The following is an 11,273-nucleotide window of genomic DNA, read 5'->3' on the forward strand; positions in this document are numbered from 1 at the left end:
CGAATTCAACGAGTGGACCAGTCCGATTGTTCCAGTTCTCAAGGGAAACGGCACCCTCAGAATCTGTGCTGAGTACAAAGTAACTATCAATCATTTCTCCCTGCAGGATCAATACCCACTACCAAAGGCAGACGACCTTTTTGCGACGCTGGCGAGAGGAAAGACGTTCACGAAGCTGGACTTTACCTCGACCTACATGCTGCAGGAGCTGGAGGAATCATTGAAGAGCCTCACCTGCATCAACATGCACAAAGGTGTCTTCATTTACAACAGATGCCCATTTGGGATTCGATCAGCCGCAGCGATATTCCAGAGAAACATGGAAAGTTTACTGAAGTCAATCCCGCGCACAGTGGTCTTCCAGGACGACATCTTGGTTACAGGTTAGGACACAGTCGAGCATCTTCAGAACCTGGAGGAGGTTCTTAGTCGACTCAACCGCGTGGGGCTCAGGTTAAAATGCTCAAAATATGTTTTCCTGGCGCCTGAAGTGGAGTTCCTGGGGAGAAGGATCGCAGCGGACGGCATCAGGCACACCGATTCGAAGACGGAGGCAATCAAGCACGCACCGAGACCACAGAACATGACGGAGCTGTGGTCGTTTCTAGGACTCCTGAACTACTTTGGTAACGTCTTACTGGGTCTCAGCACACTGCTAGAACCACTGCACACCTCACTGTGTAAAGGAGACGAATGGGTATGGGGTAAAAGCCAAGAAAATGCCTTTGTAAAAGCGAGAAAATTGTTATGCTCAAACAAATTGCTTGTGTTGTATGATTCATGTAAGTGTTTGGTACTAGCATGTGATGCGTCGTCATACGGTGTCGGGTGTGTATTGCAACAAGCTAACGAATCTGGGAAATTGCAACCGGTTGCTTATGCATCCAGAAGCCTGTCTAAGGCTGAGAGAGCCTACAGCATGATTCAAAAAGAAGCGTTAGCGTGAGTTTATGGGGTAAAGAAAATGCATCAATATCTGTTGGGGCTCAAATTTGAATTGGAAACTGTCCATAAGCCACTGATACCCTCTTTTCCGAAAGTAAGGGCAGAAATGCGAATGGATCGGCCCACATCCAGAGCTGGGCACTCATGTTGTTCGCATACAACTACGCCATCCGCCACAGGCCAGGCACAGAAAACTGTGCCGATGCTCTCAGTTGGCTGCCATTGCCCACCACAGGGGTGGAAATGGCACAGCCCACTGATTTAGTCATGGTAATGGAAGCATTCGAGAGTGAGCAATCATCCGTCACAGCCTGACTGATTAGAACCTGGACGAGCCAGGACCCCTTACTGAACTTAGTTAAAAATTGTGTGCTTCACGGGAGCTGGTCCAGTATCCCATTGGAAATGCAGGAAGAGATAAAGCCGTACCAGCGGCGCAAAGATGAAATGTCTATACAGGCAGACTGCCTCCTATGGGATAATCGGGTCGTGGTCCCCAAGAAGGACAGGGATACTTTCATCAGTGATCTCCACAATACTCACCAGTCATTGTCATGATGAAAGCGATAACCAGATCCCACGTGTGGTGGCCCGGTATCGATGCGGACTTAGTGTCCTGCGTGCACAAATTTAATACATGCTCGCAGTTAAGCAATGCACCCAGGGAGGCGCCACTAAGTTTATGGTATTGGCCCTCCAAACCGTGGTCCAGTGTCCATGTCGACTATGCAGGCCCGTTTTTGGGTAAAATGTTCCTAGTGGTTGTCGATGCGTACTCCAAATGGATTGAATGTGAGATAATGTTGGCAAGCATGTCCGCTGCCACCACTGGAAGCCTGTGGGCCATGTTTGGCACGCATGTCCTTGTGAGCGACAACGGGTCATGTTTCACCAGTGCCGAGTTCAAACATGTTACATCTGCCCCGTTCAAACCAGCGTCCAATGGTCAGGCAGAGAGAGCAGTGCAAACCATCAAGCAGAGCTTGAGGAGGGTAAGTGAAAGCTCACTGCAGACTCGTCTATCCCAAGTCCTGCTTAGTTACCGCACGAGACCCCACTCGCTCACTGGGATTCCAGCCGCTGAACTGCTCATGAAAAGGGGACTTAAGACAAGGCTCTCGTTAGTCCACCCTGATCTACATGAGCAGGTAGAGAGCAGATGGCTTCAACAAAGTGCATACCATGATAGCGCAAATGTGTCATGCGAAATTGAAATCAATGATTCTGTATTTGTGTTGAACTATGGACAAGGTCCCAAGTGGCTTCCCGGCACTATTGTGGCCAAAGAGGGAAGTAGGATGTTTTGGGTCAAACTTTCAAATGGACTCATCTACCGGAAACACTTGGACCAAATCAAACTCAGATTCATGGACTATCCTGAGCAACCCGCATTGGACCCTACCTTCTTTGACCCCCCAACACACACACCAGTGGCAACTGACACAAAACAGAACCCATCACCCGCAGCAGCCCAGCAGGACTCACCACACCAGGCAGCCCAGCAAAGCTAACTGCACAGCAGCCCAGCGAGGGCCCAACAAACGATTCACCAAAATCAGCATTTGCACCGAAGCGATCAACCAGGGAAAGAAAGGCCCCAGATCGACTCACAACATTGTAAATAGCTACACTGTTGACTTTGAGGGGGAGTGTTGTTATATATGTAAACCTGTAAATGCCTTGTGTAGCCACCAGTGGGCTCATCACCTGGAGTCCCAAGGTATCCCACAATCCCTTGGGAGTACAGGTACTTAAGGAGGCCTCACAGGCTGGAGAGGTACTCTGGAGACCTGCAATAAAAGACTAAGGTCACACTTTACTTTGTGCTCACAGTATCTAGTCAGACTCTTTATTCATACACTACAGAGACATCTCCAACATCTCCCAGTGTGCCATCCATTGCTGCGTCCAGTAGGTCACAGATGCTCTCTACAGAAGACGGAGGGAATACATTCCTTTCTCCATGACTAGAGAGAAGCAGCACCAGTGTGTATGTAGCTTTGACAACATAGTGGACTTCCGCACCCACCTCACCTTGCGGGCACTGCATAACAATCCTGAGGTATTCCAAATCCTCACTGTCAATGCCCGCTATCCTGGCAACAGCCACGATGCATTCATCCTATGCCAGACAGGTGTGCCAGCTCTCTTTCAGCCACCACATCAAGCTCGCGGCTGGCTGCTCTCAAAGCTAGGTGGAAATGTAAGTTGTGAGGAGGATGCTAAGATGCTTCAAGGGGATATAGACAGGCTAAGTGAATGGGCAAGAACATGGCAAATGGAATATAATGTGGACAAATGTGAAGTTCTGGAAATACTAGGGGACCGAGGGTCTAGTGAAAAGGAGGAACTGAAGGAAATCCTTATTTGTCGGGAAATTGTGTTAGGGAAATTGATGGGATTGAAGGCCGATAAATCCCCGGGGCCTGATAGTCTGCATCCCAGAGTACTTAAGGAGGTGGCCCTAGAAACAGTTGCATTGGTGATCATTTTCCAACAGTCTATTGACTCTGGATCAGTTCCTATTGACTGGAGGGTAGCTAATGTAAAACCACTTTTTAAGAAAGGAGGGAGAGAGAAAACAGAGAATTATAGACTGGTCAGCCTGACATCAGTCGTGGGGAAAATGTTGGAATCAATTATTAAAGATGAAATAGCAACACATTTGGAAAGCTGTGACAGGATCGGTCCAAGCCAGCATGGATTTATGAAAGGGAAATCATGCTTAACAAATCTTCTAGAATTTTTTGAGGATGTAACTAGTAGAGTGGACAAGGGAGAACCAGTGGATGTGGTGTATTTGGACTTTTAAAGGCTTTTGACAAGGTCCCACACAAGAGATTGGTGTGCAAAATTAAAGCACGTGGTATTGGGGGTAATGTACTGATGTGGATAGAGAACTGGTTGGCAGATAGGAAGCAGAGAGTCGGGATAAATGGGTCCTTTTCAGAATGGCAGGCAGTGACTAGTGGGGTGCCGCAGGGCTCAGTGCTGAGACTCCAGCTATTTACAATATACATCAATGATTTAGATGAAGGAATTGAGTGTAATATCTTCAAGTTTGCAGATGACACCAAGCTGGGTGGCAGTGTGAGCTGTGAGGAGGATGCTAAGAGGCTGCAGGCTGACTTGGACAGGTTAGGTGAGTGGGCAAATGCATGGCAGATGCAGTATAATGTAGATAAATGTGTGGTTATCCACTTTGGTAGCAAAAACACGAAGGCAGAATATTATCTGAATCGCAGCAGATTAGGAAAAGGGGAGGTGCAATGAGACCTGGGTGTCATGGTACATCAGTCATTGAAAGTTGGCATGCAAGTATAGCAGGCGGTGAAGAAGGCAAATGGCATGTTGGCCTTCATAGCTAGGGGATTTGAGTATAGGAGCAGGGAGGTCTTACTGCAGTTGTACAGAGCCTTGGTGAGGCCTCACCTGGAATATTGTGTTCAGTTTTGGTCTCCTAATCTGAGGAAGGATGTTCTTGCTATTGAGGGAGTGCAGCGAAGGTTCACCAGACTGATTCCCGGGATGGCAGGACTGACATATGAGGAGAGACTGGATTAACTGGGCCTGTATTCACTGGAGTTTAGAAGGATGAGTGGAGATCTCATAGAAACGTATAAAATTCTGACGGGACTGGACAGGTTAGATGCAGGAAGAATGTTCCCAATGTTGGGAAAGTCCAGTACCAGGGGACACAGTCTAAGGATAAGGGGTAAGCCAATTAGGACTGAGATGAGGAGAAACTTCTTCACTCAGAGAGTTGTTAACCTGTGGAATTCTCTACCACAGAGAGTTGTTGATGCCAGTTCGTTGGATATATTGAAGACGGAGTTAGATATGGCCCTTACGGCTAAAGGGATCAAGGGGTATGGAGAGAAAGCAGGAAAGGGGTATTGAGGTGAATGATCAGCCATGATCTTATTGGATGGTGGTGCAAGCTTGAAGGGCCGAATGGCCTACTCCTGCACCTATTGTCTATGTTTCTATGTTTCTATCCACTTTGGTCGGAAAAATAGAAAAGCAGAGTATTTTTTTAAATGGTGAGAGATTGGCAAATGTTGGTGTTCAGAGGGACCTGGGTGTCCTTGTACACAAATCACTGAAAGTTAACTTGCAGTTACAGCAAGCAATTAAGAAAGCAAATGGCCTTTATTATAAGAGGATTTGAGTATAAGAGTAACAACATCTCATTGCAATTATATAGGGCCCTGGTGAGACCACACCTGGAGTATTGTGTACAATTTTGGCTCACTTCCGTAAGGAAGGATATACTTGCCATAGCGGGAGTGCAACGAAGATTCACCAGACTGATTCCTGGGCTGGGGGGATTGTCCTATGAGGAGACATTGAGTAGACTAGGCCTATATTCTCTAGAGTTTAGAAGAATGAGAGGTGATCTCATTGAAACAAACAACATTCTTTCAGGGCTTGACAGGGTAGATATAGGGAGGATGTTTCCTCTGGTTTGGGAGTCTAGAACCAAGGGTCACAGTCTCAGAATAAGAGGTCAGCCATTTAGCACTGAGATGAGGAGAAATTTCTTCACTCAGAGGTTGTGAATCTTTGGAATTCTCTACCCCAGAGGGCTTTGGAGGTTCAATCTTTGAGTATATTCAAAACATAGATAAATAGATTTTTGGATATTAAGGGAATCAAGGGATATGGGGACAGTGCAGAAAAGTGGAGTTGAAGTAGAAGATCAGCCATTATATTGAATGGTGGAGCAGGCTCGAGGGACCGAATTATCTACTCCTGCTCCTAATTCTTAAGTTGTTATGTTCTTATGATCAGAGACAAAGGCTAACCGCTCTCCATCTGGCTCCCCTCTGCAACCCCAACACTCATTTAATGAGAGCCATGCTGTCACCAGGAACATCATTGAGCAGACCATTGGAGTGCTCAAGCAACGGTTTTGTTGCCTTGACCACTCGGGAGGAGTCCTCCAGTACTCAGCTGAGCAGATGTCCCTTTTCGTCATCATCTGTTGTATTCTCACAACTTGGCCATCATGAGGGCACAGCCCTTGACACCAAGCATAGCCCCACCACCTCAGGAGGAGGAGGACGAAGATGAGGAGGAGCAGGAGTAGGAGGAGGAGGATGAGAAGGAGGATAAGCAGGAGGAGGAACAGGAATAGTAGTAGCAGCGACAGAGGAGGCAGGCACTCAATCGGCTTTCTGCTGGTGCCTGCGGGTGAGAGATGCAGTGACGCTGTGCTTGGGTCCTCCTCCTTTTCTCCTATTTCACTCTCATGGGGGTGGCTCAGGGACAGGTTGGTCATTTGCTGGCTGATTATCTGAAAGCATAAAGCCACAAGACTCGCGTTAAAGTGAGGGCAGGGGCACAGGAATGGAGCAGCGAATGCAGACTGTATCAGGAGCTGGAAAGTGATAGCTCCTTCTGGTGTTAGGGGGAAGTGGGATGAGAGAAGGAGAGGGGATGAAGATACCGTTGTTGCCCCCAGCCGGGTTGACATCGCTGATGGCCATGGCACCCACCACCTGCTGCCAACGAGTCACAGCACTCGCTCCTCCAGGTCTGAGAGCTGCTGGAGCTGAGGTTCACCCCCGCCTGTCCTTTGCTATTCCCTCTAGTGTGCCATCTTGGCCTGCAAAAGAAAGGAATGTGTCTGAGTCAGAGTCCAGCTATGCATCTGGGAGATATGCCTGCCATCATTGAATAGCTGTGAATGTAGGCAAGGCGTGAGATGAGAATGTGAGTTTGAGTAGTTGCAGATGTTAGGTGGGTGAGTGATGGGGAAGTGGTGGTTTGTGCAGTGTGCACAGACACAGGCATCATTGAAGTGATGAGCTCTCTCCCTTCGATCTGGATTGGGATCAGCCATAGTCATGAGGTCTTTCAGTTGGTCTCAGGTCCCATTCTGTTGCAGGAATGGTGAAAATGAGCATCTGCAGCTTGGCAGAACCTTCCCTTTAAGAGCTGGAATGAGCCAGTGTGAAGGATTGAAGGATGATTGCTGAATGCAAGTCGCCTGAAATTCAGCAGCGCCCTGGTGGTATCGTACCCTGCAGTGCCCCGCTTAGGTTATTAGCACTTGATTTACTGCCCCTTCCTTCCTGGGGCGCTAAAGCCCAATTTAGAAAAAGTTCAGACTCCTTTGCACCTGGTGCTAAATTTCCAAAATTAAAAAAGTTAACACCCCAACCGAATTTTTCTCTCTTGGTTTGTATTCCCTTGAATTTAGATGGTTGAAGGGTGACATAAATGAGGTATTTAAAATGATAAAGGGATTCAATGGTAGATACAGAGAAACTATTTCCTCTGGTGGGGGGCTTCAGAACAAGTGAGCTCGGCCATTTAAAAGTGAAATCAGAATGCATTTTTTCATGGAAAGGTTAGTAAAACTCGAGAACTAAATCAAAAGCCTGAGAATGCTGGGTCAATTGAAAGGTTCAAGATTGAGATAGACTTTTGTTGGATAAGGATGTCAAGGGGTATGGATTAAAGGTGGGTAAATGGAGTTGAGGTTCAGATCAGCCATGATCTAATTGAATGGCGGAACAGGCTCGAGGGGCTGAATGACCTAATCCTGTTTCTATCAATGAAAATTGGCCTCTTAGTATTTTTTATTTGTGATTGTTTTTATTTATTTGTTTACAGGATGTGGGCATCATTGGCAAGGCCAGCATTTATTGCCAATCCCTAAATGCTCTTGAGAAGGAGGTGGTGAGCGCCTTCTTGAACCGCTGTAATCCATGTGGTGATGTTACTCCCATAGTGCTGACTTTGTCGTAGCGGTTTGATTTGCTAGACCATTTCAGAGGGCAGTTAACAGTCAACCACATTGCTGTGGGTCTGAAGTTACATATAGGCCAGACTGAGTAAGGACGGCAGATTTCCTTGCCTAAAGGACATTAATGAACCAGATGTGTTTTTATGACAATCCGGTAGTTTCGTGGTCACCATTTCTGATACAGGTTGAGCGTCCGAAATCCAGAAACCTCGGGACCGAGGCCATTTCGGATTCCAGGAATTTCTGGATTTTGGAATATCTTTGCCTGGGCCGAGGTAGGTGGGATCGGGGGGTGGGGGAGGTGAGGTCAGGCTGCCGAGAGCCGGGGCGAGGTCGGGCCGGGCGAAGTCAGGGCGGGTGAAGTCGGGGCGGGTGAAGTCGGGGCGGGTGAAGTCGGGGCGAAGTTGGGCCGGGGCGAGGTCGGGCCGCCGAGGGCTGGGGCGAAGTCGGGGCGGACGAAGTCGCGTTGAAGTCGGGGCGGGTGAAGTTGGGGCGGGGGCGAGGTCGGGCCGCCGAGGGCCGGGGCGAAGTCGGGGCGGACGAAGTCGCGTTGAAGTCGGGGCGGGCGAAGTCGCGGCGAAGTTGGGCCGGGGCGAGGTCGGGCCGCCGAGGGCTGGGGCGAAGTCGGGGCGGACGAAGTCGCGTTGAAGTCGGGGCGGGCGAAGTCGCGGCGAAGTTGGGCCGGGGTGAGGTCGGGCCACCGAGGGCTGGGGAGAAGTCGGGGCGGACGAAGTCGCGTTGAAGTCGGGGCGGGCGAAGTCGCGGCGAAGTTGGGCCGGGGCGAGGTCGGGCCGCCGAGGGCCGGGATGAGGTCGGGCCGGGGCGAGGTTGGGCCGCTGAGGGCCAGGGCGAGGTTGGGCCGCCGAGGGCCAGGGCAAAGTCGGGCTGGGACAAGGTTGGGCCAGGGCGAGGTTGGGCCACTGAGGGCCAGGGCGAAGTCGCGGTGAGGTTGGGCTGCCAAGGTGGAGGAGTCTGGATTTCGGAACATTTTCCGGTTTCTGGGCCACGGATCGGCCCGGTGTCCGGATTACGGAATATTCCGAATTTTGGAACTCCGGATTTCGGACGCTCAACCTGTACCATGTTTTTAAATTTCAGATTTTTAAAAAATTAACTGAATTTAAATTCTCTAGCTGCCCTGGTGAGATTTGAACTCACGTCTCCGGATTATTACTCCAGGCCTCTGGATTACTAGTCCAGTAACATAACCGCTATTCTACCGTACCCCAAACATTCAAACATTCATGAAGCTTTAGATTCTTTTCAAAACAATTTTTGTTCAAATTTTCTTTTATTGTGGTGGAGTTTCACAAGCTTTGGCAGCCTTTCAATGCCTTGACCTGGTTATGATTCATCATGTGTTTGCCAGCAGTGCTTCACGGCCAAGTGTAATAATCTCCTTCTCAGCTGACATCCTCATGTGCATTTTTCATTAGATGGGCAGGGGGGATGAGTCACTAGATAATGATCAGGAACAGGAATACTGGCTGATTTTCTAGCCTCCGAGCACTAAGGTCGATTGTAGGGTCCCAGTTGCAGCATTAGCTGAGGTCAGGAAACTCCACCCAGGCCAGGAATGGAACCATGCATCTCCATGGCTGTACTCTTTTTCTATTGTGCATTGGGGGCGCTTAAAGCTTTTTATTTCAGATATTTTTTTTCATTCCTTGTAGAACCCTCACAGTGTGTACCATTAACCACCCCTCTTCCCAATCGCACCCTCCCCCACCTGCAGAAACATGTGGGCCACCTCTTCTCGTACCTGTGCTGATGCTAGTCTATAAGTAGTTGCTTGTAGCTGTGTGTTGGAACGGTTTTCTCTTTAATTATCCCTCCTGTATCGGCTTCCACTGAGAACCCCCTCCTCATGTTTATTATTTAATGTCAGACCCATTACTTAAATAAGCTATTATATAGGCAGTAAATGATCTCATAATGGGATTGTACACCAATTTATAAATATGCATTGGTACAAGATTCTATCAGTAGCCGAAATGTAGAACTAATTGAAACAAATTAAGTAAGGTTATGGCTAAGGTTAAGGAAACCCAGGGAGAAAAGTGACGTTTTCGGCAAGTGGCTTGTTGCCGTAATCGGAAACTGGCATTTCCGCTGCCTCTGCCATTTATTTACTCTAGGAATCTAAATGTGCCTCACTTGCTAAGTGTAGACATTACCAGATCTCCTTTAAGGCGCTCCTTAAAACCTACCTCTATCTACCTTAATATCTCCTTATGTGGCTCGGTGTCAAATTTTGTTTGATAATACTCCTGTGAAACGCCTTGAAACATTTTATTACATTAAAAGCGCTATGTAAATGCAAGTTGTTGTTGTCCCACACTGTGACAAATCAGTTGCTCTAACTATGCTCTTCATGGATAAGAATGACAATCTTCCAATTATTTGTGAAACTGCATTTTGCAGGACGAAAGAACCCGAGTTGTCTATGACCAAAGTTCATTACAATTTCATAACAGTGGCATTTCACTATGCACAGAAGTGATCACATCATAGGCATGGAGGTTATGCCTGAACTGTATAAAACACTAGTTAGGCCACAGCTAGAGTACTGCATGCAGTTCTGGTCACCACATTACAGGAACGATGTAATTGCATTAGAGAGGGTACAGAGGAGGATGTTGCCTGGACTGGAGAATTTTAGCTATGATTGGATAGACTAAGTTTGTTTTCTTTGGAACAGAGGAGGCTGAAGGAAGACTTGATTAAAGTGTATGAAATTATGAGGGGCCTAGACAGAGTGGATAAGAAGGACCTATTTCCTTTAGCAGAGGGGTCAACAACCAGGGGGCATAGATTTAAAGTAATTGTTGGAGGTTTAGAGAGGATTTGAGGGCCATTTTTCCATCCAGAAGTTGGTGGGGGTTGGGAACTCACTGCCTGAAAGGGTGGTAGAGGCAGAAACCCTCACCACATTTAAAAAGTACTTGGATGTGCACTTGAAGTGTCATAACCTACAAAGCTACGGACCAAGAGCTGGAAAGTAGGATTAGGCTGGATAGCTCTTTGTCAGCTGGCACGGACATGATAGGCTGAAATGGCCTCCTTCCGTGCTGTAAATTTCTATGATTCTATCACTGGAACATTTCAAAAGTTCTTCCTGTTCCTTCCATTCATTGAACTTAATTACATCCCCAGCAAACCTTGGGACAAATGTAGAACATGTCAGGGTCCCATTGCATACAATATTTGTCATGAAGGAGTAGAGCGCTTGTTTGGGAGTATCGTGTCTGGCATGCGAACTATGTGGTCTGCCCAGCGGAGCTGATCAAGTGTGGTCAATGCTTCAATGCTGGGGATGTTGGCCTGGTCGAGGATGCTAATGTTGGTGCGTCTGTCCTCCCAGGGGATTTGTAGGATCTTGCGGAGACATCGTTGGTGGTATTTCTCCAGCGACTTGAGGTGTCTATTGTACATGGTCCATGTCTCTGAGCCATACAGGAGGGTATTACTGGGAGTCCCTGGCCAAAGATCGCCCTAAGTGGAGGAAGTGGATCCGGGAGGGCGCTGAGCACCTCGCGTCTCATCGCCGAGAGCATGCAGAAATCAAGCG

General features: G+C 48.1%; 1 protein-coding gene across 1 annotated transcript; it reads right to left on the reverse strand.

Annotated features, from left to right (window-relative positions):
* Nucleotides 1-8,009: 8,009 nt before the first annotated feature.
* LOC139254912 (uncharacterized) lies at nucleotides 8,010-8,690 on the reverse strand. The gene has a single exon (XM_070873851.1). It carries the CDS (start codon nucleotides 8,688-8,690, stop codon nucleotides 8,010-8,012), a length of 681 nt encoding a protein of 226 aa, XP_070729952.1.
* Between the last annotated feature and the right edge of the window lie 2,583 nt (nucleotides 8,691-11,273).

The sequence above is a fragment of the Pristiophorus japonicus genome, chromosome 3 (assembly GCF_044704955.1).
Source record: "Pristiophorus japonicus isolate sPriJap1 chromosome 3, sPriJap1.hap1, whole genome shotgun sequence".
In the NCBI taxonomy this organism is placed as follows: Eukaryota; Metazoa; Chordata; class Chondrichthyes; family Pristiophoridae; genus Pristiophorus; species Pristiophorus japonicus.

Coding starts and splice junctions, on each gene's coding strand:
- LOC139254912 (XM_070873851.1), bottom strand. CDS start 8,690: ATGTTCCGAAATCCAGACTCCTCCACCTTGGCAGCCCAACCTCACCGC.